The sequence below is a fragment of the Catharus ustulatus genome, chromosome 6 (genome assembly GCF_009819885.2).
Source record: "Catharus ustulatus isolate bCatUst1 chromosome 6, bCatUst1.pri.v2, whole genome shotgun sequence".
NCBI classification, from domain to species: Eukaryota; Metazoa; Chordata; class Aves; order Passeriformes; family Turdidae; genus Catharus; species Catharus ustulatus.
Window position 1 is genome coordinate 34,583,978 of NC_046226.1, and position 26,903 is coordinate 34,610,880.

At 39.7% G+C, this 26,903-nt stretch overlaps 2 protein-coding genes across 2 annotated transcripts; one reads left to right on the forward strand and one right to left on the reverse strand.

Annotated features, from left to right (window-relative positions):
• Nucleotides 1-721: 721 nt before the first annotated feature.
• ERH (ERH mRNA splicing and mitosis factor) lies at nucleotides 722-7,330 on the reverse strand. Its single transcript, XM_033063650.1, has 4 exons — nucleotides 7,223-7,330; nucleotides 4,170-4,257; nucleotides 2,944-3,064; nucleotides 722-1,220 (listed from the first exon to the last, which is right to left on the reverse strand). The coding sequence occupies exons 1-4, from the start codon at nucleotides 7,223-7,225 to the stop codon at nucleotides 1,118-1,120; spliced, it is 315 nt and encodes a 104-aa protein (XP_032919541.1). The 5' UTR covers nucleotides 7,226-7,330; the 3' UTR covers nucleotides 722-1,117.
• A 173-nt stretch (nucleotides 7,331-7,503) lies between these two features.
• On the forward strand, nucleotides 7,504-26,859 carry SLC39A9 (solute carrier family 39 member 9). Its single transcript, XM_033061679.2, has 7 exons — nucleotides 7,504-8,023; nucleotides 11,744-11,852; nucleotides 14,908-15,099; nucleotides 17,463-17,531; nucleotides 18,658-18,743; nucleotides 20,590-20,724; nucleotides 22,440-26,859. The coding sequence occupies exons 1-7, from the start codon at nucleotides 7,928-7,930 to the stop codon at nucleotides 22,668-22,670; spliced, it is 918 nt and encodes a 305-aa protein (XP_032917570.1). The 5' UTR covers nucleotides 7,504-7,927; the 3' UTR covers nucleotides 22,671-26,859.
• Nucleotides 26,860-26,903: the final 44 nt, after the last annotated feature.

Below are 26,903 nucleotides of genomic sequence, written 5' to 3' on the forward strand. Positions count from 1 at the left end.
AGACAGCCACTTTACCTCAGATTCTTTTCAGCCAGTGCATTTGCTGTGAGGTCCATCAGAAACTATTGACGTGTATTAGGAAGTTAAGTGCGTTGTAGCGAATTAGATTCCTCTGTCAATCCCAGACCTGCTCTTGGTTGAGTGTTATCTGTACAGTCTGTTCCTATAGTAGGAAAACTCTAAAGGCACAGAGGACCAAACCAGCCTTTCTTTTCTACCTGCTCTATTTTTTGGTCTGTTGTGTCCTCCAATCCAAATTATTTAGTACAGCAAAATTAGAAAAACATCAGCATTCAAGATAGATGGGGCAAACAGTTCAGTCTTGATCTTCTGCAAAGAGAAAATGAAGTTTGAGGCAGATTTTAATGGGAATGATCTGCTTTGCCTATTCCTTTCCTGGGGGAAAGCTGTAAGCAGACTAATTCAAGGGGCCTGTGATGTGATACATTTAGCCTGCTCTTAGCCATCACCAATGCCAGAGCAGACACACCTATAAACCAATGCCTCCCAGAGAGATCAGCTGTGCAGTGCAGGAGGGTTGCTGAGCTTCCCAGAGATGTCCAGGGAAAACAGTACCAAGACTAAGCTAGAATTTGAACTGTTCTGTAATACAGTAAACAACTGTTGGTTCAGCCCACATGACCTTCCAAGTCCTAACTCTTGGATAACAGGGGGAAAAAATTGTGTTATTTGGCAGGAACCACAAAATTGAGCACTCAAATTTAACTAAAGGGTAGTTTTTTATTTCCCATTAAGACATCTCAAGGACATAACTGAATGTTAAAAACCCACAGGGGAGCACATACAGCAAATGTGGTGAAGTACAATGTGAACAGCCCCAGGGGTTCAAATAAGGTAGGAGCATTAGCAAACTGGAAGAAAAAAAAAACCCCAAACTCTGCTGAAGATGTTGTACTTTCTTCTCCATTTACACTGAAAAAAAAAAGTCAAATCAACAAAATCCTTGTATCTCTAAAAATACAATCAGTCCTGGCTAACGAGTTTATCAAGATGGCAACAGGATGACTATAATACAAAACGTTCACTACTACACTCTGTACACGCCTGTTCTCCAAACCCTCCCCAAATCCCAAACCATGTAGCAATGGTGCCCCCATTATTTGCTTGCTTGCTGGGCCTGCCTGCGGAGGAGGACATAGATCTTCTCCTTTATCCAGTCTTTGTTGTACGGTTGGTATGTCTGAGTATCAGCACGGTAACTGCAGAGGAAACAAAAAATAAACGTCTGCTCTGTAATACATTTACTAGAACTTCACAAACAATTAGTTGTCCTCAAGTGTGTAAGGCAGAAAGTGGTATACAGAAGACAGTATCAGAAGTAGGTGGGAATTGCCACTTAGAAAACTGATTTATCCTCTCTAAAAAACAGTTGTCCAGCAGATCAGTCTGAGCCTGAAACAAAACTAGATGCTCCAAGCACTACTGAGTGACTGGATCACAGTGTGTTCACATTTTAATTCATGCATTTATTAAGGGAGACAACAAGTAGAGAAACTTAGTATTCTAGAGCTCAGCCTGCAGAAGAATAGTTCCACCAGGAAACAATCTAATTTGTCTGAATGAGTCAAACACTTCTTCTGTGTGGAAATTTTTAAAAATTATCATGATCAGTTTTTTCCAGGAGCAAAGACAGACTCCTAAAGGATTCTTGCAAACTGACACTGAGGGGAAGCTTACATCTAACAAAGATACTTGATAAAAAGTAAACTGAAAATAACTCACAGATGCATTTTCTTTGCTACTCAAGGGTAGTTGACAAAAGCAGTTCACTAGCAAGAGCCAGAGAATTCAGTTACTCAGGATATGTTGAATTAAAACAGAATGAGACTGAAAAATGAAAGCAATCTGAGTGAAATTCTGTATAGGCTCATACCCTCCTCTCTCCCTCAGTCATTAAAGCTGAATATTTTGTTCATGAAGATGGTACTGTCAGTGAATGATTCAAGAACTACTGAAGTCCTAGTCAGTCTTTAAATCTTGGTATACTTTTATTGCTAATCAGATAAGAAGTGGTCAGTGGTATGAAGCTGAGTAAAAAATCCCAAGTTAACACATTCTAGAACAATTTATAGTTCTTATCTAAGAAAGAACCCTAAGCATGCTGTTTCTAAGAAAGTCTTGCTATTTAAACCTCAGCATGACTGGATAAAGGCCAAAGAAAGAGCTTCAGTGTATGTTCATACAGCAGTAGTTCTAGTGCAATATAAGAAATGCTAGTTTCAGGAAAAGTTACTGATTTCTACCCTCCATCCCCAAATCCTTTCACCATGCTACACAGCAAGAGCAGACATCAAGTACTTCTGGAATTTCTGTGAACACAAGACATGTCTATTACACTTTGTGCTATGTGTGCCATCTGGTGGAAAACTATATGCTGAAGTAGAATTTGGCACAACACTGATTTTAGAAGCCTAATTCAGAAAGGCACAAGACTATCCTAGAAAACAGTTGCTACCTCCTAACACAAGTGGCTAGTTTCAGTCTGCTAGATAAGCTTTCATCTTGCTGTATCTTGATCAAAACAAACTTCTGGCTGCAACAGACTTCTACCCTACCACAAGCAGTGCCCTCAGCTGAAAAAAAATTCTGTAACCATTTTGCCTCCTGAGGAACTGGACCAACAGCACAAAGACAAATTTCAACAGATTCTAGCAGTAATAAAATAGCTGTATTTAACTGCTGGCTTCAATGTGAGTAACATCCAAGTGGAACCATTAGTTTCTAAGCCTTCTTTAGAGGGACATTGTATTTATGTTGTTAATTGGACCGGGCAACTTGCTAGGGCAGCTGCAATACTGCTGCCCTATAGTTACTGCTACAACCACATAAAACAGCATTATGTTAAACTCACACAAAAGAGTTTAGAGGGAAGACTTCTGACTTTCCTAAGTCACTGAAATGGAATTGTACAACTGAACTTACACAAGACAGCTGAGGTCTGCCAAGTCATCAATGAAGTCAAACAATTGGCTGATATCATATGTAATGGATGGACTGTTGGGATTCATTCTCTTCAGATGCTCTTCATACATTTTACAGACTCCTACAAGATTAACAATGCAGTATTAAAAAACTGTATTAGCCAAAAATTTTTCAGATCTTGATCCATAAATTAAAGTTCAGACATTACCACCGTAAGAACTATCAAATTTTCCAGAGCTGAAATTCTTTTGCTCCTAGTGATTTGCATTAACTCATAATACTGTAAAATCAGGTAAGATGCATAGAAAGAAATGTTTTCATCATCTGGGGGGAAAAAGTTTTAGTTCTGTTGAATAAATAACTTTCCACACAGTAAGTTCCAATGGACATCTGGAGCTCCTAATAATTTTAAGACAGCAATTAGAACATATACTCCTACCACACAAACACCTCAGAAACAGAAGAACTCATTTAAGAATGATCATTCTTCATCCAAGAGTACAGGTACCTGTATATATACAGGGTATAGAGGTAAGAATGAGAGCACAAACCTGTATATACATTTAAAGTATTTTTACTTATTTAAACTAGTCCACTAATAATTCAGATGCATTTGAGAAGAATGTTAGATCAAAATGAGCGGAGAGACTTTACACTCTCTTTGTTATACTTCCATTTGCCTCACAAAAACCTCCTGCAAGATTAATGTTATGTGAACTACAGCTCTAATATTTCAATCTTCTTTCCATGCTCATTATGTGTATCAAAGTTTCAGGATCTTTTCTCTGGCATATGTGCCATGAGACTGCAAATTACATATCAATTGCACACATTCCTTTATTTAATATATTATCTCCAGTACCAATCTTTGCCTTACAGTGCTAAGAAAAAAACAGTGAGAATTAAGTGCTGATCCTGCAATGAAATGCATTGAAACAAGTCTGCTGAATGGGCCCAGAAAGAATATTGTCTACTCTCCCAAACTGGATGTGGCTTCATCTAGTTAAATCAAAACCACACATTTAATAAAAAAAGGAAATTTTAGAAACAAATAATAACCAGTTTTTAGATCACTAGAACATTAGTAAGCTAAAAACATGAGGGGTTTTTTTGTGAATTACCTTTGAAAAACATGAAGAGTAACTTATTTTCTTATTAAGTTTGTGAATATGTCAAAAATAGGATTTTAACAACAGTTTTTGACTCCCATGTCAGCATCCACCCACCTTCCATGCACTCATTCACGGATTCATAATCAGCATATGTTCTGCCTTCTGGCCTCTTGGTAGGCTGGACAAGTAGAATTGTGTGAGACTGGAAAACAAAACAAACACAAAAATACAGGTTACTTGAACACTTTGAATGACTTTTGTTTGATCTAAGTTATTTATTTATGTGGAAGGAGGAGTAAAAAGAAGCATAATGGTAAAATATTAGACTAACAATCAAGGACACAGACATTTTCCACATAGCATTTACTATTTATAGAAGCTGTGTCAGCAAATCCTGTCAATCCTTCTAGAACTTTAAAATATGTAAAATCACCAGTAAAGTTGCTATTGTGTTGAAAAACATCCACAGAAATAGTTTCTATTTAGACAGACAAAGCAATAAAGTCAATGTATAAGAGCTGTGGCATTAGTGCATTTACTTATTTTATACCAAATTCAAGCCCTAATTAAAGAGCAAGGAGGGGACCCAACTAAACCACATTGTCAGTCTCACCTGAAAGATTTTAACAGAAACAGCTATTTTGAGTTGTCCATTTAACTTGAAGGCAACACCAATGATACAATAAATCTGCACTTAGCACTCGAGATTATTTCTTGTAAAACAGATGTACTGGTTTTTCACACTTCGACGAGTTTACTTAAACAGTAATTATGTCACAGAAAACTGTTCCAAATGTTGGAGTCCATAAGCTTGTTCTTCTGCAGGGAAGGCTTAGATGATTGTACACTCTGTGGCTTCCATTATTTCCATAACATTTTCAACTTGGCTACAGCAAGTAATTTGAGCAAAGAAACAAGATTTTTTAAGTGTACACAATCTGTGATCTAGTTAACAGGTTGCATACCACAGAAAGTTTGCAAGCATGCTGCAAATGGCCGTTTCCAGTGCTGCTAATTGGATCCAACATTTTCAGTGCTAATATATGAGGTGAGCATGCAACATAGAGGCAACTGCAGGCTAAAACATTATTTGGCTTGGATTAATCAGTGGCTGACAGAAAAATCCTGACCCATACTTTGGAAATCAGTGAAGATACCAGTTCAGTACGCATGAAAAGTAGTGACAGAAAAGAGAAATGGTAAATGTTAGGATTTACAGGGGAAAAAAAAAGAGCAGGACAAATTCTTATCCCATAACTAACAGTGTTCCTTCCCATCCTTGGAGTACAGTTTTCACTTATTTAAATCGTCTCAACACAGAAGTAGCAGATTCTGAGAAGTTCAGGAAAATGTTACACAGAGAAAAAGAAGGAACAAGACTTATCCTAACAAGAAATGGAAAAAAGGGGAATTCTGAGCTGCACACTGTAACAACAAAAATCATACAAAGGAGAGTAGATCATTTAAATCCACTTTCATGTATGCCAGAGGATGATTGATTTGAAGGTAATTCCCCGGGGAGGGCTGGTATCTGGCTGTTCCTCAGTGCATTGTACTTGAACAGGCATGTCTTAGCAGGGAGTCCAAATAACTACCAAAGATTACCATAAAATAATTTTTCCAGCACTATCATGTTAATTAGATGGTCACTGAGGAGCACTAAATGAATATATATATTCTGAAATTACCCAAATAATGAGATTATAGAAAAATCAGTGAGCCAGACATGCAAGCCAGTTCTTTCAGAACTTCACAGCAGAAATCATTTGGGCTTCTGACTTTAAGCTATTTATCACTTCAGACACTATACAATATCCATTATCAGATATGGCCCAGAAAAATATTAAAATTGATGCCATTGGATCACGTGTACTGTAGAATTAATACTTTTCAGATTTCTTTGGGAACTTGACATTATTTTACTTTAAAGGAAAAACAAATTGTTTGATTTCACAAAACTGCTGGTCTTGTCCTACCACATAGATACAAAAAAATGACAAGTTCAGAAGCCTAAGGGAAGTCTCCTCCAACTATTATTACCTGCCCCGTGTGCCGAGGTGACAAAACCAAAACAAGGGAAGATCCATAAACCTTTCTGCATTAGCACCAGGTTACCTGGAGAAGCCCAATACGGACCTTTATTATTGTGAAGCATATGTTGAATTTCTTTGCGTTTTCCTTAAAGCACAGTTGTACTGGCTGCTTTTAGGCAGGACATGGAATGAGACAGCACATGGTTTATATTATACTAATTTTGAACTTCTAAAGAGCACTTTAGAAACTGCTCTTCTTACCGAAGGCAGAACGCTGTAAAACTGGTTGAGGCAGTGCCAAGAGCCAAACTAGCAGGAATTAAAAGCTGAGCAGCATCTGCTCATAGAGGCTTCCACCAACTGAAGTGTATTTGACGATAAAGCGTTAAAAAAAATAGTTTTAAAAAGCCCCGAAACAATAGAAGTGGAAGACAAACACATACTGTAAGAGTAAGATGTACAGTGATGCAAATATCAACCAGCAGCGTACTGCACACACCTAGAAACCAGGCAGAAAAAGTGGTCCAAGGATCAGCTTTCATTTTGGCCAACAGGGACAGGGCTTGTAGCTGCTCATCATGGCCGAAGCCATGGAGCAAGTACCAGGCAGATACAGAACTCGACAAGCGACAAGTAACTGTCCTCCCACCGCACAGCAACAACTTGCTTCGGCACATCTTAATTTATTGGATGAACGCAACAAACCACGATGATAGGGAGGCCTCTGAGCTTCAGCGTGCCATGCCCAGAGCCCACCAACGCAAGCTCCCGCCTTTCCCTCCTCCGAGCAGAGGGGAGGAGCAGAAAAAGCAGCATGGAAAGCGCAAATCAGCCATTTAAGGCCGGCTCGCTCAACGGGCGAGACTCGTGGCAAAGCGCTGCGGTTCCAGCGGTGCCCTGAGAAGGGGCCGAAGGTGCCGGGGAGAGGAACGGGAGCTTCCAGCGCACCGCTCCCCGAGCGCCGCCGCCGCCTTTGTGCCCCTGCCCCGCCAAAACGTGCTGCCGCCCGCCCGGGCCCGCACCACCGGCCGCGGCCTTCCCGCCCGCAGTGACCCGGGGGACAGGGAGAGGAGGGAAGGGAAGGCTGTCCTGGCGGACGCGGAACCCGGCGGTCCCGTCCAGTCCCGTTCTCACCATGGCGGCTCCGCTCCTTCAGCACCGCCGGGCAGAAGTGGCGCGCGGCGATCCCCCACAGGCCCTCGCGCCCGCCGGAAGCGCCGCCGCGCCAACGGCCGCCACCATAGAGCCGCCCGCGCCAGAGCGCCGCGCGCACGCGCCCGCAGGGCCGCCGGCCAGGCTGGCGGGGGCGGGGCGCGGCCGCCGCCATCTTTGGTGAGGGAGCCGCTCGTGGCCCTTCGGGGCCGAGGTCCCGCCCGCCATCTTGGAGTCGGGCGGGGCGCGGCCCGGCCCGTCCCGGAAGGGGAAACGCTGAGGTGCCACTTGGCCGCCGGAGCAGCGGCCGTGGGTGCGGGGTGAGAGCGCTGGTCCCGCTGGGTCCTCTCGCCTCCGCCTGAGGCTGCCGTGCCGTGAGGAGCCTCCTGCGTGCTCGCTGTTCCCCAGCCCTCCCTCCTGCCTCCCCTGGAATCAGCGCGGTGCGGGTGGGAGTTCCCCCGCCTCAGGTGAGGGCCGGGCCCGCCTGCCGGTGGCCGAGCCACTCCCGCCCCCCGGCCGCGCACCCCCGGCTGGGGGCTGAGCCGGCCGCTGCCGCCGGGCGAGAGAGACATGGCTGAAAGCCTCTCCTGGGAACTCGGTGTCTGCACGGGTTAAGGCGTGCGGCGGGGAGAGGTGGAAAAGTTGCTGTTGGATTTCACTTCAAGGGACCGCGCAGAAAGCGGCGAAATGGATGACTTCCCCTCCATCTGCCTGCTCTCCCTGGCCATGCTGGTCGCCTGCTATGTGGCAGGAATTATACCCTTGGCAGTTAATTTTTCCGAGGTAAGACAACTCCGCCAAACTGCTCGTTGGTTGCTAATTGAGAAACCAGAGAGAGCTCCCAGTAGGAGCTGGTGCCGTCCCCTTGGAATACAGCAATGCTTTTAAGGATGAAGCTTTATCTTTAAAAGTTATGAGGGGAATATTAATTTTCATTCAGATCTGCTGTGTAAAATTATGCTTGTTTCACAGCGGCCGTTTAAACTTGTCAGATTTGAGTCGAGTCCGCTACAGGTGAAGCGAAGTCTCAGCATGTAGCGTAAGGACACGAATAAGCGTGGCTATTCTTAGAAGCTTGTGTAAGAAATTGCTGGAGTCAGTGATTATCTCTTATGTGCCCATGGGCTACTCAAATTAAGGCTTATAAAAACAATTCCAAAAATATTATCGGGAAAACTTTGATTCACAGTTTTGCTCACAGCTTGCACTGTTGAAAATTAAACCTTAGCTTTTTGATTTCTAAAGAATTTCAAGTTACTGCCCCGTGTAACTCAAGGCATTCTTTCAGAAAAATATCTTGGATAAATAAGGTACTGTTAAAGGAGAGGGAGACTTTCATAGATTGGGTAAGTTCCCGAGCAGTACAGGAGTTCCTGATTAAGCATATTTGTGTGCTTCTAAGAAATAGTTGTTGGGGTGATGACGGTTGTCATAGTCTCTGTAGGTTTCCTAACATCCTCTGGTACTCGAGGGGTTTTTCTCTTTCTAAATGATGCTATTGTATAGAGGTGTGGTGTACTGAGAATTCAGTTGTTCTAAGGTAGTAAAAGCACTCTAATGAGGGGTTCCCATTTCTCTTGGAAGTAGTGTTACTTTTGGGAAGCAAGGTGCTGGAGTAGAAATGTCCCTCTGTCTCCCCTCAAGTCAGAGGGCTGCTTGCACCTGTCCTTTGGTCCCATCATTACTAGGAGGCTTCAGGAGCAGTAGACCCTGAGCAGCATGGAAGGAAAAGTCTGTTCATTTTAGGAAAGGTACAACTCAGCTACATAAATTGAAACCTAAGAGTGTATTCAGGTGTCTTCACGTGAACATCAGCAGAGTTTGGTTTTGCCTGTGTTTCATCTGATGCTTTGGTGGACCTTCCCTTATGTGTCTTCAGTGTTGTTGCTTCCACTGTCTTGCTCTCCAAAACTCACTTCTTCCTTGAAGCCCACAGAGGGTTTTCTTGCAAATTTGCTGAGAGCCCTGCCTCGTGTGCTAATATAGTTTCTTTTTAAATTTAATTTTACATTTTGTCATGTGTGTGCTTCATGGTCCCCTCTTAACTTACATTCAGTGTTGTTTGAAGTTACAGTTCTTGATCTGTCTCTGTGTTTTCTTTGTGTAGTTGAATCAGTGGTCTCCTAAACCTTTCAAGGCTTCCAGCAGCCGCAGGAATACAGATCTGTTGTAGATCCTAAACTGCCTAACCAGTAACCATGTACTTAATTAGCCTTTTGTGTGTGTGGTATTTTATCATCAGTATGCAATGTGCAGTCAAGTTTATTGTGGTATCTTAAGCTCTCAGAAATTCTTGACTTGGTTTTACACTTGATTTAAATCTTAGATATTTTTGAGCGTTTGCATGCAGTGCTGGTTTAAGAGAGCAAAACATCTCTGCGTGATGTACAACTCCCAGCTAATCCTGGAAGTGTCTTATTAGAAGTTATAATTGTTTTATTGAAAATGATTGTTCAGGATTCTACAACAAAGAGAATTTCAAACTGAAAGGACTGTTTGAACAATCCATTCTATAGTTTGCAAAAAATTTTGCAGATAGCCAAAGTGAATAAAAATGCCTCTTTCTACTGACCATTCGTAATGATTGAGTTGAAAATAAGTGTGAATGCTGAGCATAATATACCCCAGATGTTAGAGAACAATAAAATTACTCATTAGTGTTAACACATTCCTTCAGATTATTTTTTGCCATGGAATTAATTATTTGTATTCTAATCTCATGCTGTGTTCTATTGTTTCAATTAGATTAGGATATTCTTGAAAGTACAAAACTCTGAGGAACCCAGGTATGACTAAACATGAATGGTCAAAGGTACCAACTGAACAGAGCTTTGTCTTAGTTCTGTGTGTAGAGGTACCCTGTCACTTTAATCCTAATTTACAGGACTCTCTTGATCTAATTTAGGGCTAGAAACAACACTCTACCAGTTCTGAGGGTATCTCTTAAACTCTAGTCTAAATGCAAAACAGAGGCAGGAACTGGGGCTGCTTCCTCCTGAAAGCAGGTGTGAGTTTTTGATAGGTCCAAGTAAGACTTTCGATGCCATAGAGACTTAAAAAAATATTGAGCAGTGGAACAGTTTGCTAATTTAAGGAATTTGAGATTTTTCCCGTGGAGTTTTACCACTGTTTACTGTGTTTCTCTCATTTTTTAACATGCAAATATATTTAGCAGAAATGGTTTGATTTCTCGGATAAAGCTGTATTCCTTTTGCCTATCTATGTAGGCTGTTCTTACTAAATTTCTGTATTCACCACACCTAATTATTTTGTATTGAAAAGGAGGTGGAGGCTTACCTTGAAATGATAACTTGTTAGTGTGCATTCTTTTCATGGATCTTTAAAGCTCACAGATGCCCAAGTGAAGACAAATTATACTATGTATTTGCAGTTGTAATAAATCAGTATTACTTCTGACACTTTCCTCTGTGTTTATGTGTGTATGCAAAAAACACTATGGTGCTGCAGATAAAAAAAATGGTTTTTTCCTTGTATGGTACTATATTTTTGCAGAAGTACTTTATGAACAGCAGATGTTGAAGATTTACCTTCTTGTGTAGATTGCCACTGTGTGACAATTTATCAAGTATAATTATTGCTAGTATACAAGGCATGTTTGTGGGAACTTTACACTTGTTTTCATCTCTTGCATATTACTGTTGGAGTTTTCCCCAGTAATGCTGCAATTGTTCCCTTTTGGTCACATTTGGCTTGCTTTCAGGAAGCTGGTTGTGCATCTCCCTAGTGCCTCCTGCTTCTTCTGTGCAAGTATTGCCCACTTTGGTGAGACTGAACAATTTGTTACAGGGCATGAAGGAGAATGGATGGCATAATACTGATATGCAGCAAGTGGTTTCCTGTTACTCAGATGCTGACCTCTGTCTCTAGGTCCTGAGTAGTTAACATTAGTGTTTTAGTAGCTCTCAGACTTCTCATTGAACATGGAAGATGATGGTTCTACCACTAAATGCTTGGCATTTACACAGTTGTTAGGAGGGTCTAGCTTGTTACATGTTATATGATAGGGATTCTTACAGAAATTATGAGTAATGGCCTCTGCAAACTGTCTTGTTTTAGACCCCATTACATGTTTATGTAATTGGATTTTAGTACGTGGCTTTGACTTCAGCCTGTCAATGTAGTCACAAGGAAGTGAATTGGTGAATTTATTGGTGAGTCAGAATGTAATTAGTTTGGGAGGAAGATATCTCTAACCTTTTTGCCCCAAACTAGACTATCACTAGGAAGATAACTCTCATAGTAGTAAGTACTGAAAAAACTATGTGTGGTTTGTATTTTTTTTATAGAAATTCTTAAAAAAATCACTGAAACTATTATTCTTTACTTTAAAAAAATAGATTTATGTATTGTTATTAATGTTTAATTACAAATTCTCAATATTTATGTAACATGTAATCCAGATCCCGAACCTCTGTTAATAAGGCAGAGTAAAAAATGCATTTTCATTCTTAAAGATGATACTTGTTTTGTACTTACTTGCAGGAGCGATTGAAGTTGGTGACTGTTTTGGGTGCTGGGCTGCTGTGTGGAACTGCCTTGGCTGTCATTGTGCCAGAAGGAGTACATGCACTTTATGAAGACATTTTGGAGGGTAAGAACTAAACCCAGATGGCCTTGTTCAAGATAACTTAGATCATGGTGTGTTATGATGTACTGAGGCTTCTTTTGGGGGTTTTTAACACGAGATTGATGGACACAATGCAGGCCTAAAAATGCAAAACTACCGTAGGTCTGATATTGCACATTGAGGGATATGATCAGACTGGACATTGATGACTGTTGCTGAGTTATCCAATCATTTATGGGTCTGGATACTGTACTGTTCATGGAATAACAGCCTTTTATGACAGGGCATGTGTAGTGTTTCCTGTTCTGGGGAGAGTTTAACTTCCACTGGAACTTCAAAGGAGGTATAAGGGTGCCTTTGGCAGAGAATGAAATTATGGAGTATTTGCTGCTTCTCTCTGTAGCTTAGACTGCTGCACATTAAAGAAGTTGCAGGAGGTGTTTCATAAATCTGTGTTCCTGCCGCAACAAGAATTTCCTCTGAAGCTGAAAAGCATCTTGGAATTAATATACTTAACTGAAAATTATGGTTATATAGGGCTAATTTACAGAGTAGCAGGCATTTCTTTTTGGGTGGTGGTATACAATGTGCATCTAAATCTCCATGTTCAAGCATCCAGTTCTAGTCTGCTGTCACTGTCTTAAACCACCTCATCATCTCTAGTGAAGAGCTCCAAGTGAGCAGAGATTGTGTCTTGCAGGGGTGTTTATGTGGAGCATGCATGTCTTATAGCCAAAAGCCTTAACAGAGCTCAATTTGAGGTTATGACATTGTTTTAAATAGCCAGGGCTCATCACCTCTGTTTGGAGTGCACTTTAAATTTTGCTTTTGCTTGGAGACTTGTGCTATTAGATGACCACTGTATGTATGAGATTGTTCCAGTATGCTCAGAATCAAAACTTTGAAGGTAAATGGCAATGGCTTACTGATTGCAGGGAAAAGCGCTATAAAGTTGAGGCTGTAGAGAACCTTGCAAGCATCTTGTGTGCTGTTGTTGCTAATCTGGGATTGAGAGGTAATGTAGTCCTTTGCTTTTCCTGTAGTACTGGGTTTTGTGTTTCTAAACTTTTACATTTCATTTTAGTAATATGCTTTAGTGCATACTGGTTTAGCTTCCACTAAATTTATGTTATTCTGCTTAAATTTAGAGTAAATAGAAGATAATACATAAAAACATCCTTTATCAAGAAGTGAAAGAAGCTCTGATTATGCTTTTATACTGTTCTGTAATTTGTGCATTCTCATGCTGGATGTATCTAATGAGCTGTAGTTGTGGGTTTACTCTCCATTCAATTTTAATTTTGTGTAGGCTGATTTTCTCTTGAAATGGAACAACTAGCAATGAATACAATGGCAGTGAACATTTGTGGGTTTTAATACTTTTTCACTAAATGGGACATACTGTTCATGTATGACTTGACAGCTTGCTATGTCAAGCTGTATGAGCTAGAACTTTGTTTAGTATATGTCAAAAAAGACACTTCACAATACTGCAATAGTAATAGCAGAAGTATTTTCCTTGGAAAAAAAGTGTTTGTCTGTAACTGGCTTCAGACTCAATGTCTAATTCACAGTATTGTGTCTAACAACGGTCTAGCTGAAATTTTTTTTAGTATTGCGAAGCGGCAGAATTAATGGGTATTGCATATTTAACTACAAAAATTATTTCTAATTTTTTTCTTTAAAAAGTAGGATATTCAAAATTAAACTATGAAAACAGCTTTCTCTTTTTTTTTTGTTTTCAAGTTCACCTCTTTGCATAATTAAACCTGGAAAGGTGCAACTAAGGGAAATATTGAGGTATATTCACATAAGTGGAAAAACGAAGAGAGATCTTTTTTTTCTGTCCTTCAGGTGTAGCTTAACTCTGGTTACTTGCTAGCCAGCATTTTAGTATTTTCCATTGCTACAGAAGTAATTTACTATTACTCCTGTTTTACCCACGGGCCATGGAATAAATAATTTCTAATTTTTGACCTTGTGGGTTGAGAGCAAATAGCATATCATGACTTGGATTATTCTTTGATCGTAAACCTGTGTATCTGTATAGTGAAACCTTGGTTCGGGTACTACCAGCAAGTAAAATTCCTTTGCTGACTTCAGTCCTTTGTTTTAACTACTGAAACTGTATAACTGCTGTCAGAAAGGTTACCCTGAGTTACACAGTTTTATGGCTTGAAATGATCTGAAGCAAAGTCAGCTTCATCATGTGGTTGGCAAAAATCTTGTGTGGTCTAAAGTAATTTTATTGATAATCTTGTTCAGCAAATATGTTTGAAGTCTTTGCTACCAAGCTTATTCTGATGTGCTTTGACTAGTGACGCTGTCACATTTTGTACAGTGGGATGAACATACACTTGTCTCATCCAGTAGGATGTGTGAATATTCCAGCAAGACAATGATGTGCTGGATTAAGTCAAGTTCTTGGTATAAGCTTTTAAAGCTTCTGAAGAGTGGTTGCCATCTGAAAACGAAAGAAACATGGACAGGCTTTAATAATTTGTGTGGGGAGAGGAAACCACACATCATTCATCCCCAGGGCTTGGACTTCGGGTTTCTAGGATGGGTTTCTTCGGGTTTCTGACTGGCATTTGTCAGTCAACTTGCTTGACTTAACTACTGTAGTCATCCATATCAATGGAGTATATCAATACTAACTTGTTTATATCTCAGCATCAGTTAATCTTCTTAAAAATGGTATTAATTCTTTTATCTCCGCCTGTGTTCTCTCACTTAAATGAAGATAATGAAGTAACTGCTTGACAGTATCTCTGAATATTGACGAAACTGGCAACTTCTGTTAAAGGAGGAATTATACAGCAATTTTTGTGAATTAATTTGTATTTAAAATGCAGCCTGACTTATAATATATTAATGCTTTCTTTGCTTTTCCATGCTGAAGATGTATGAGCAGAAACCATCCAGGCTTTACTAAGAACATTATCTTAGAAAGACCTTTAACAAGGACTTCTGTGTATCGTCCAGGAAAGTGTGAGGAAGGCTTTTGGCAGAGGAGGAAAGAAGTGACTGTGTCATGTTTGGTATCCTGTGTCCTGATGTGTTTGCTTGCCTGTCACAGGAAAGCATCGCCCAGCGAGCGAGATGCAGCACGTGATGGAGTCTGAGAAGGTGGCGAAAATCCCAGCGGTACATGAGCATGGCCATGACCATTCCAGGCTGCACGCCTACATTGGTGTGTCCCTTGTCCTGGGCTTTGTCTTCATGCTCTTGGTGGATCAGATAGGCAGCTCTCATGTGCACACTACAGATGGTAAGTAACGATTCTCTTCAATTAGACTTGATAATTAGTCTTAATTAACGGGCTGCAATTTTTTTTTTTAATGCCACCAAGATGTAGTTTGTCCGGTCATGTCCAGAGTTTCAGTAGGTACTTTAAAGACATAAACCAAGGTCCATGTGAAGTGTTTATGCTGTAAATCTATCTCAAAATTCACCATAATTTGAGAGCTTGCCTCAATAACGTGTATGAGCACATGTGGTGCGGGTGTGAAGGGTGACTTGAGTTATTGTCTGTTGTACGGTATCACCCATAGGGGATTTCTTTGGCTTTCCAAAAAACTTCAGTCTTATATTCATTTGCTTTTTCTACTTAACTGTCATATATGTAGGTAAAGTTTGCAAAGAACAGCAAGTTATCTTGAGTAAGATGGCAGAAATGATTAGGTGTAAGCTCTGGTACTTTAACTGCATAGCTGGACCTCCCACACTAGTCTAGAGCCTCACATACTTCAAAATACTTGGCTTTGTGTAAAGATTTGTTAGTTTCTTGCAAGACTCTAAAAATGCCTAAACAGGTACCTTTGTTTCCTGCCTGTGACTTCATGCTGAGAGTGTAGCTTGAAATGCACCAAAGGTGTTCTGTCGTTTGAAAAGGTATTTTATTGCCTTTGGCTGCTCATTTTCTCCCACTCAACATGATGCTGGAATTTGGCCCTGAAAAAAGAAGGAACTGATCTTAAAGGAAAACACACACAGAGGCAGGGGGATATGTTTTGGCTGGATTCTTGTCAGTTCACAGTACTGCTTATTTTGTATGGAGTTACTGTGGTGGGACAGGTGAAAGGCCAGTGGAGGGGCTATGTCACCTGTGTACTCCTGAAGAAGTGTAAATGGAGCCACAACCCTGGTGGCTGATTTTCAGAGCTACTCTAAAGAAACACTGGCAATGAGGATGTCAGGGAGATGCAGGTGAGCGACTTCCAAAAGCATCCTCGGTTTGTATAGGTTATGACCCTTTTCTATCTCTCTCATCATATCAAATACTAGGAGAAGACTGTGATGTGTGTTGAAGATACACACTATAAAATAGAATATTAAGTAGAGCTTTATCTAGCCTCTACCTGTCACAGGATATGTAGCATTGTTTTTGTAATGTTTTTCAAAGCAACTGAAGAAAACCACTTTTTTCCTTGAAACGATGTCTTGTAGTTTATTATTTGCCAAGTGACTAGATGTTGCTTTGTCTAAACTAGAAAAATTTGGTAGGCCAGAATGAAGGTATGAAGTAAAATGTGATTCTTTTTGTTTAGTAACGGTCAATCCAAAACAACTGTAAAGAAAACATTTTTTGTCAGTATCTCTTTCCCTTGAGGGGGTTTGACATGAGTATGCCATTGCTGTCAGGCAAGTGCAGATTGTGCTAGATCAAGCTGACCAAAGAGAGGGCATTAGTTTAGATCTGACTCATTGGGAAACTACATGTGTGCCTGGGAATGAAGACTGGGGGGTAAGGGGGCAGGCAGGAGGAAAGGAAAGGACTGGAATTCGTGTTTCATGTTTTTTGGCATCACTGCAGAGTTAGTGAAGCAGTCTAAACGTGCTTACAGTTGTTTTACAGACCATTGGGGTAATTCAGTCATGGCGTTTCAAACGTCTGGAATTAAAAAGTTGAATAATAATACGGTTCTACAATTGTGTAGGGCTTACCGACCCTGCAGTGATTTTTTTTGTCACAGTTTTACCACTGATTGTGTAGTGGTGGATATTGATGTTGCCCTGTTGTGCTGTGTGATGAGTTAACCTGCAAATGTCAGGCAATTCTGGTCAAAACACTGGATCTCAAACAGCCCTGGCTGATTTCTCCTTTTTGGAGTATAAGGTCAAAGGGAGCTCTTTGCAACTGGTGCTGTGACAAGTAGACTTTATTGTTTACTAGGACCTGCCAGGCAATCACTGCAACAAAAACTGACCCAGACTGTCACCTGAAGGAAACTATGAACGTTGAGCTGTGTGAGGAAAAAATCATCCTGGCTCTTGAAGCAGCTCTGGATTCTTGGGGTCCAAAAATAACTTTTCTCGGGGACGCAGACCTTTAACATCCATTTTAAGTGGTTGAGAAAAACAACTGCTTCTGCCTGGGAGAGACATCCTGCAAATTGCAAAGAATCGTCTGTGAGTCTGTCACTTGTTTGTTGGCAGAACTTCAGGTGATTTGAAGGTGTTAAGTGTCAAACTATTTTCCAGTAAATCTAATGCAGAAATACAGAGGCTGGTAGTTTGAAATACAACTGCCTAAACAGCTGGAGGGAGATGTGTACAGTGATACTTGCATTTTTTTTTCAGCACAATTTATTAATTTGATCCCTTTCATAACTGTTTTCGTGCCTGTTTCAGATCCAGAAGCTGCAAGATCAGGCAACTCCAAAATCACCACAACACTGGGACTAGTAGTCCATGCTGCAGGTAATGTGGGACCTATTATTAGTGCTTGACAAGTGTATGGATTGCTGTGTGGGTCATCTTTAGGTGTGATGGAGATATTTGGGTTTTGCTTTTGGAGGTGGCTTTTTATAAAAAATTGAAAAGGAACAAAAGGCAGGGAGAACTAAGGATCTTTCCCATAATTAACTGGGAGCTCAGATGGTTCATGGAGTTTTATTTGGGTACAGAATTTCCTCTTTTACTCTTTTTTGCTTTTCCCCTCTGAAGGGTTGTGTGATGCTCACTCTCTGCCTCTTCAATTCCTTTGCTGACTCCTTTAGCTGCTAAATTTCAATTCACGCTAATGCATTTGATAAGCTGTATAAAACACCTTTGGGTTTGCTCGTTGGTTGATGGGTTTTGAAAAAATACTAATTTAGAAGAAGAGTACCTTGTAGGAAAAAGGACATTATAAGGTAGAGCACAAAGACTTGACTGAAACACATTTAGACTGACTTGCAACAGTCAAGCCATGTTCACATTGTGATTCTTCACTATATATGTGTAGTATAAGTATGGTGCTTTTTCATACCCTGCTGAAGGTTGGTGTCTAGATAAGTCAGAAGATGTTGATCAAAAAGATACTTCTTCACTAAACAAAGTGAGTATATACGGAGGAGTAGTATAATATCAATTTTTTATTTAATTTAGACAGTATATTTATTCTAAGTGTTTAAAATATTTACAATAGTATTTATCTTTGAAAAATAATTTAAAGGGTAGTAATTAAAATTCTTGTGACACTTTGTACCTAAACCAGATTTTTTTAATTTAGAGAGGAAGTCTCTTCTAGTACAGCACACTGAAACAACTAAACTTTTTACTTGTTCTAATTTAAAGGAATGTGTCAATATGGAGGAGATTCTCATTATGGCTTTTATCGTCTTGAGAAATATGAGACAGCTCTTGTTGAGGGTTTTCTGATATTCTGAAATGTTATGTCTTAACAAACAAAGGCAAGTTAATCCTCTGCTGGGTTGTTATTGTAAATGGCAATTTTCAGTAATAGAGCTGCTTAAATCAGCGTGTTTTCTGCTGTCAGCCTTGGGGGTGTGGGGAGACTCATGCAGAAGAATAATCCATTCTTTTCTTTGCACTCCTTTTTCAGCTGATGGTGTTGCATTGGGTGCAGCAGCTTCTACTTCTCAGACTACTGTCCAGTTGATAGTGTTTGTTGCTATTATGTTGCACAAGGTAAGTTTTCAAAAAAATCTTTGACTGTTAATGCTCACAGGAGTTGCTAAAGATTAGAGTCTCATTAGTGATGTAGAGCAGAAGTGTTTAATGCCATTGAAATGAAGAGGTTAGTACAGTGTCAAGGATGAAAAAGTACGGGTGTGAGGTATGACAGAAGAGCACATGATTTGTGCTAAGTCTGAGTGGGGTGCAAGTGAGAGAGAATTCTGACTGCCTACTGACTACCTTGGTTGGAGAGGTTGGGAAAAGTCTCCCAAAAGCAGAGAGAGAAGAATAGCTCATGAAGAAATGTGTCAGCTTCATACTGACTTCTTCTGAAGCTGGTGTGGTAGTGTTTATTTAACAAACAAAAAACCCCTAGGTTATTACTGCTGTAAGAGACACACATTCAGAGGAGTTCTAAAGGGTAAGGCGTAGAAGTATATGCTAGTGCATTCAAGGAGGAAAACCAGTTTTACACTGATAACAACACTCTTGGTTCTGTGATGTTCATCAGAAAATGGGGAGGATATTTGTTGTGAAGAGTTTTAGTGTTTAAAGGGTTAGTCTCTTGAAACCACTGAATATCAGAGCACTAAATTACAGCTTCTGGTTACCTCTGTGGTAGTAGCTTCAGCATCACTCATCTACCGTTTTTGTAGGAAAACAGATGTTTTGCTGATGGTAACGTGCAAACAGTGGCTCTTGAAGATGGGGAGATCTTTGCTGAATACTTGTGTGAATGTGAAGCCTACTGGCTATGTAGGCTCTAAACATACCAGATGAAATTTGCCTTATGGTAGCACGTCCATGGAATATAGTGGTTAGTCATAAATTAATCAGAAATCATACATAACTGCACGTTCAAAATGTTAGGAAATGCATATCTATTATGTCTTTTCTTTGATGTTCATGCAAGTAATTTTTGAGGGTGACAATGTGACTGTCTCATCTTGGAGCTTAACTTAAAGGCAAGGTTCACCTGGCAATAGCCTTGTTTTTAATGTTCTTAACTGACTTCTGGAATGTTACCATTTTAGAGGAGGAGATTTTCTCCTATGAGTATTTTTTATTAGTGGTCAAACTTCTTCTCTGGTGTCTTTTTTCTGTTTTTCTGATCCTGACTGATTCTTTTGTCTCTCTCATCTTTTTTTTCACTCATTATTTCCTTCTATGTAAAAAAAAAAAAAAAGATTCTTTTTATAAAAATGCTTAAGGTATTTTAGTTTTATGTCTTACCTCAGGCATGTCAGGGTGGACTGCTTGTATCTTTATACAGGCTAAAATATAGTCAGTTCTGTGAGTAGTGGGACGTCTATGACTTTTGGATGAGAAACTGGATGCCAGCAGAGGGAGAAGGAAGTATTTGTTTGCCTCCTGGTGAGAACAGGAATAAACTAACAAAAGGGCTTTTAAGTCTCTTAACATGGAGGCTGACTGTTACCTGTCTTTGGGCAATTGTTTCCCTCCCTATGTTAATTGTAAAATTTTTCTACTGCAGCTGAAGAAACTTTCTATCTAAGGATGTGTGATAGCAACAGAATGAAAAAAGTAATTACTTAAGTTTGAGTCTTAGGGTTTATAGCAATGTCTATAGTCAGAATGAACATTTTAGTATTTATAATGACTACACAAGTACGTGTTTTCTGATGGCCAGAGCATGAGTTTCCATTAGGTTTGGTTATTAAGGTGGGGCAGTCTGCAGAACCCTCTTGATTTGGGTTAGCTGCAGCATGCTAGTGCCTGCCCTGAATGTCTTTCTAATTCAGTCTGTTTCATTGTGGTATATTGTATTTCAACCTTTTCTCATTTTTCAGGGAGTTTAAGAAGGTATTGTATTAGCAGTGAACATTGTTTTTTGCAGGCACCAGCTGCCTTTGGCCTGGTTTCCTTCCTGATGCACGCTGGGCTAGAACGGAATCGAATCAGAAAACACTTGCTGGTCTTTGCATTAGCAGCACCTGTTATGTCCATGGTGACATACTTAGGGCTAAGCAAGGTGGGTCCATGGCTTTGTTCTGCCCAAAATCTAGCTTAATGGTGAAGTTTGGGGAAAGGACTGTGATATAAGTTTCATATTACATAATTCCAAACTGCTTGAAAAATTCAGCAAAAGTATAAGAAAAGTTGATGAAAGTGTAGCAATATGAATGTACAAAACAAATAATAATCCATGCATTTCCATCAGAATCGTTGACATAACTTCTTTATAGACTTTGGTATAGTTCATTTTTTTTAAAGTCTGATTTCTGTCTCTTTTCCTTTCTGCTGATCCCCACTGAGAACAATTTATTCATATAGCAGGTTTTATGTGATACCTGTTTAAATAAGTAATTTTCAACACTGTTGCATTCATTCTTCTTTTAATATACAGGTAGGAAATAGTCTCCTCTAGCTTTCCCCACCATCCCAGAAGTGGTTCTCTGTATTCAAAGTTTGTGTCAGAAGTTGAGTTCTCAGCTCGAACAGCCTTTTTGCCTTACTTTCTAAAGCATCATTGTGTCTTGGGTTACAAATGGCCTGTGAATGGGACACTGCACATGAGTTTGCCATCTCTGTCCAAATTAAATGTTTCTGCCTCTCATAGCATATCCTGGGATGCTCCTGTGTTTCTCAACTGTGGTGTGTCCTGCTGGTGACATGCTGGTGGCATGTTGTAAAGGATATAATATGATCTCATGAAATTCAAGACATGAGAGGAAACATTAAATAAATCATCTGGACTAATCCTTTACTTGCTGGATAGGATTTATATTTGCCATTACAGTACCAAAGACAGCAGGAAAAATGGTTGTGTCTGTAAATAGAAAAGAGAATTCTGTTTGAGCACTCTTTTGAAGTGTCCTCATCAAGGGTTGGGTTTACATTTTTTACATTTTGTTCAGAATGAACAGAGAATTGATGAGGCATATCAGGGCTGTCACATGGTTTTGTAGTTCCAGATCATGTATCTTTCTCTTTGAAAAAATTATCTGGGAGTAAACATGAGAACTAAGATTACACCTGAGTTGGAGAGTATTAAAGAAGCATTTGAATCTGATGAGAGTGGGCTTGTCTTTCACTGCATTTACTGATCTGTAGCATATCTTAATCTTATTATGAAGGTGAAGAGATACTCAGTTTTGATGCAGAAGATGCATTTCTTCATGAAGTTTGCATCGAAATGCTGGAAAAGTTTTGGGTGTTTACCTCTACATACAAATGAAATATTTAATGAGTGATGTTTTGGGACTTGGTTCCAAAGATCTGTTGAGCAAATATTTTAAGGCTAACATCCTATCTGAACCCCTTGTTTAGAAAAAGGCTGGAAAAAAGTCGACCTTGAGCATCCTCCCTAAAATCTGAAGATTTGCAATATGAATTTTTTTTTTTTTTTCAAAACCTGTTTGGTATATTGGCTGTGAGCTGATCAAACAAGGCTTCAGCAGACTGTGACTTTTTTCCTTTTCTGAGGGTTCTTTTTGTAAGGGTTTTTTTCTTTTGTAAGTCCGAAGTGAAGTAACTGGCAGGAGGGTTGTCTTTCTGCTCCCCCTCAACATCAGGGTGCCAGTTACTACATGTAAGGTGCAAAACACAAAAAATCACACTAAACCATTGTCATTGTGAGATGAGACTTGATAGAAATCCTACTGTTCCTGGATACTGAGAGAAGTGTTTTATTACTGATTGGAGAACTTCTGCTTATTCTGACGTTTTTTGCTCTTTGTGTTTCAGAGCAGCAAAGAAGCCCTTTCAGAAGTCAATGCCACTGGAGTTGCTATGCTGTTTTCTGCTGGGACTTTCCTTTATGTTGCCACAGTTCATGTTCTCCCAGAAGTAGGAGGAATTGCTCATAGCCACAAACCTGAATCAACTGGAGGAAAAGGACTCAGTCGTCTGGAGGTGGCAGCCCTAGTATTAGGATGCCTTATTCCTCTAGTTTTGTCTATTGGACACCATCACTAAATGCTCAAATTTCACGGTTCTCCTCCTCGACAAGACATGAGCAGTAACTGTCTGCTGCTCCCTTTATCATTCTTTTACCCATCATTCATCCCATCCACTTTATGGAGTTCAGAGGGAATCTTGATTGCAAAATGAGGAATACCGGGGAAGTTTTTAGTGTAGCAAAATGTACTTTGGCAGCCGGACACAAATTCTGTGTAACTTTCTTTTCTGAAGACATTTGCTCTTTTAATTGTTACTTCTGGCCCTATTCTCAGGGAGGATGGAACTCAAAGTTTAAGAAGGGTGAGCAGGGAAGAACATAGCGACTCATCACAAAATTGCAATCACCAAAGTATCCTGCAGTTCAGCTTTCACAGCTGAGAGCAAAACCCAAGGATAGCTGCGTTGTGAGAGGCTGAAGTCTCACTAATGAAGAAGGAGTCTCTTCCCCATCGGTTCTAAGTTGTCCATTGGCAATGACTGGCCCTTGTGATGCTTGTCACTAACTGTATTGCAGGAGTGGGCTGCCCTGGGAACTCTGCATAACACAGCTATTGTCACAGAACTGTCACTTGGTAGGAGAGAAATTATGTAGACAATGTTTAGGATTAGAGGAAGAAATCGGCTGGTTAAGAAAGTGCAAATGAGTCTTGCAGTGTATTCCATTGTTTAAGACAAAGGATAGAAGCAAGGAGAATAGTGTTTTGATTGTTTATTCAATTGCTAAAAAGTTCCCAAAAGGCACTGTTTCTTGGGAGATAGTCTTCTGCCAAGTCAACCAAGTGTTAGGCACCAAAAATGTCAGTGGGAATTATGTATTGGCTACTGTGGTACACTACCGCTTCTGTTGAGAGCGATACCCATACTACCCTTTGAAATAGAGCTGTTCTGGGCTCTGAGGAGTAGAAATCTGATGGAGACAGCTGTTGAGGGACCAGAGAACTTTACTGGATCATTTTCAAAAACCTGAACTGCTGAAATCAGTGAGGGGCTGTGTGGGTTTTTCACTAAATAAAGGTATTACGGCAAACAAAACAAGCTGTTAACTGATAAATATTTAGTTAAATATTTATGCTGCAGATAGAATACAAAGTGTTTCTAAAACAGTTCTGAACAAAAACCCTAAAACCCACAAGTAAAAAACCAAACTGGTGGGTTCCCAGTGGACATTTTGCTTTTCCTTTGGGAATTGTTCATTTGCCTCTTACTGGTAAGCATTGGTTTCAGTGAATCTGCTGGAGGAATTTCTGCCAATTGCTGATTTCTCTCACTGCAGAGGTGCAGTAAAAGATCCTTCCCTTTTCAAGGCAAAACTTTGCCTTACCAGCACCATTTCCCTTATTTGAGTACCTTACTGTACTCAAATGTGCATTGAAAAGTCAGGAATGTTTGACATGCACAGAATCAGCATAAAATTCTTTCTTTAGGGGAAAACTTTTTAATACTGTACCCCTTTTAAGCTATACTTTGTCTGCACTTTTTGAAGATAACATTGCCAAATATATTTTTCTTTTTTCTTGTTTTTTTCCAATGAATTTTGAAGATATATCTTCTTAACAGAAGTGCTTCTTGTTTCCATATGAATGCGGGCAACTGTTTGTCATGCCATTTATTATGTAAACTGCAGAGTCCACTGTGCCTCATAACTTCTTTACATTTTTGTTATTGTCCTGTCTGTTAGTTCAGAGAGTAAAGGGTATGACCTGGCTCTTGGACTACTAGTGGTGGCTTTTTCTGTTGGCTCCATAACGATACTCAGGTATCCCAGGATTGAACCTAGTTTTTGTTCCCAGGAGTGCTTGTTCATTTGTGTACTTTAATATGTAAGATCAATGCAAAATTATTAGAAGTCATATTTTCCCCATAGACAGTATTTTCAGATACAATTAGTGCTTCTGACCTAAACAAGCGTTTTTTTAATATTAGACCTTCAATATTGTGTTCTGAAAAGCCACTGCAAAATCAGTGATGTTGATGGGATCTTCTTCTGTGTCTTTTTCAGTGTTGTTTTTATCTGTTTTGGTTTTGGGATTTTTACAACATACATAATGCAACTGGTAAGTTACTGGTTTAAAAAGTTCAGTATGACAGGTTCCTAACGCATGCAAATCATACACAGGGATGTTTACTCCAGAGTTCTGTTCTTCCTGATTTGCCCCTAATTACCTTCTTCCTTGATAATCTCACTATTTTACCATGTTTAATCTTTCCACATAACCATTTCCAAAAGCTGGAGGGTTTGAAAGAGCAGGAGACAGCTTAGTGCAGCACTAGGTGCTTGCATTTCCTAAAGCGGTGAGTTTTCATTCTTTAACCTCTGTCCTGTCACTTGTATGTGCATCCCACCTGGGAGTTAAGTTGGCACCCTGACTGCATTGCCCTTCAGCCTCACTTGTGTATAACAATAGCAGTGGTTCACAGAGGTAAGGTCCCATTTCATGCCTTTTGTTCCTGGCTGAAGCATGTGGATAGCACCTTTTCACATGGATCATTGGTGAGCATGTGGCAGCCACGCTTTTCACTGCTGACATAACCTCTGGTATATTAATCACAGGTGCCACTGCTGAGAGGTCTTGTCATCTTCCCATTTTCCTGTCCTTCACATCATGTTTCCAGTTTCTGGGGCAGCCAGCAGAAATAGTAATATTCAGTTTAATGATTCATGAAGTATAAAGGCCAAGGTATAGCAGCAGGTGAGGAAATTTGAATGAAAATATTGGCAACTTAAATTGGCAGAAAAATTTCAAAAACATACATTTTGGCACTTGGTTAAGTGACGGAAGACTTAAGTGATTTTTATTTTTTCTTCTACCTATGTAGAAGTGGCAATAGCATTTTGTTTTGGCTGACTGTTATCTCTGAGTTAGTATTTTCAGTTCTGTGTAACTGAAACTTCAGTGACTAAAGAAGCTTTTGGTTATGTTGATATGGAGAATGTAAAATTCTATATTATCAAACCTTTCCAAATTTTTAGTACCAAATGGAGGATTATTTTCTTGACGCAGAGTATTTTAATGAGTTAAATTAAATGGTCCATTTTATTAAAGCCCTTTCTTTCTACCTATCTCCCCATCTGTCACAGTAAATCCAAGCATTGCGTATAGTCAGGGCCATCTGGTATCGTTTTCTACTCCTCAGGATACCTTGGTGAAAACAGATTCCTCTTACTCTCTCTGTAATAGCCTCTCTGCCTGTTTTTTCTCCTCTGAGGTAGGTGGCAGTAGGTCTAGCAGGTAAATGCTTAAACCAAGTACCAGCCATGTCCCACTTTCCTTCTGTAAGTCCCTTTACGAAATCCATAATCTTCTCATCACCTGTTTCTTTTCAGTTAATGATTTCCTAATTGGTAATAAGAATTAGACTAAAGCTGTTTCTGTTGATCCTCATGTCTTCAGGTACTTTCCCTACTGTTCTAATGCTTTTATTATTCCTTATATGAAGAAGGGAAATATTTATTTTTCAGCTCTCATTGAGAGAGGCAGAAGGTGCACTGACATTAAGTAAGAAAGTCAGAGCTGTCGCACCAGGACAGGATTTTCTGATTGTTCTGGCTTGTCAGAAGGATGGGTGTTAAACACAGAAACCCACTGTTGGCTCCAAAGAACTATTTCCAGGTGGATTATATAAAAAGCTAATCTTACCCAAGAGGCCCAGGAAAACCACTGTGTTTATTCAGGAACTAATTCGGAGCCTTCAAGGAGCTTTTGACAGTAGCATATGTGTCAAATGTGGTATCAGCTGATTGCAGAAAAGAGAGACAATGTGGAATAAATGTTCCTGCTGTCCCTTCCCGTTCTGTGCTGGCACTTAGGATAAAGAGAAGGAAAGTGTACTTGTATTCCTTTGAAGGTAGAAGGAGGAGGAGTGATTGCAGTATGGTGGGAAAGTTTATGATGAATATCAGATTCTTTATCATAAACTTCAGATTCCTGTTCACATCAAATTTCTTTTTAAAATATTTTTTTTCCTTACTGTTCTTATATCTCTTAGCAGCCTTGGCTTTCCAGGGAAAAAAGTTGTGTCGTCATTGCTGTTTACCCGACTCCATGTATGGAACTGTAATTTTCATGTCTCTTTTCCAAACCATTTGTACACAAAATCATTCCATGAATGGCTGCCTTATAATTTTTCCACTTTAATTGTGAATGGTTAAAATAATATTGCCGTTTTCAATTTGTTTTATTATATTAAATTTTTACTAGGTGCAGTGCTTTGGAGTTGGCTTGTTATTTACTGCATGGATTTTTGTGA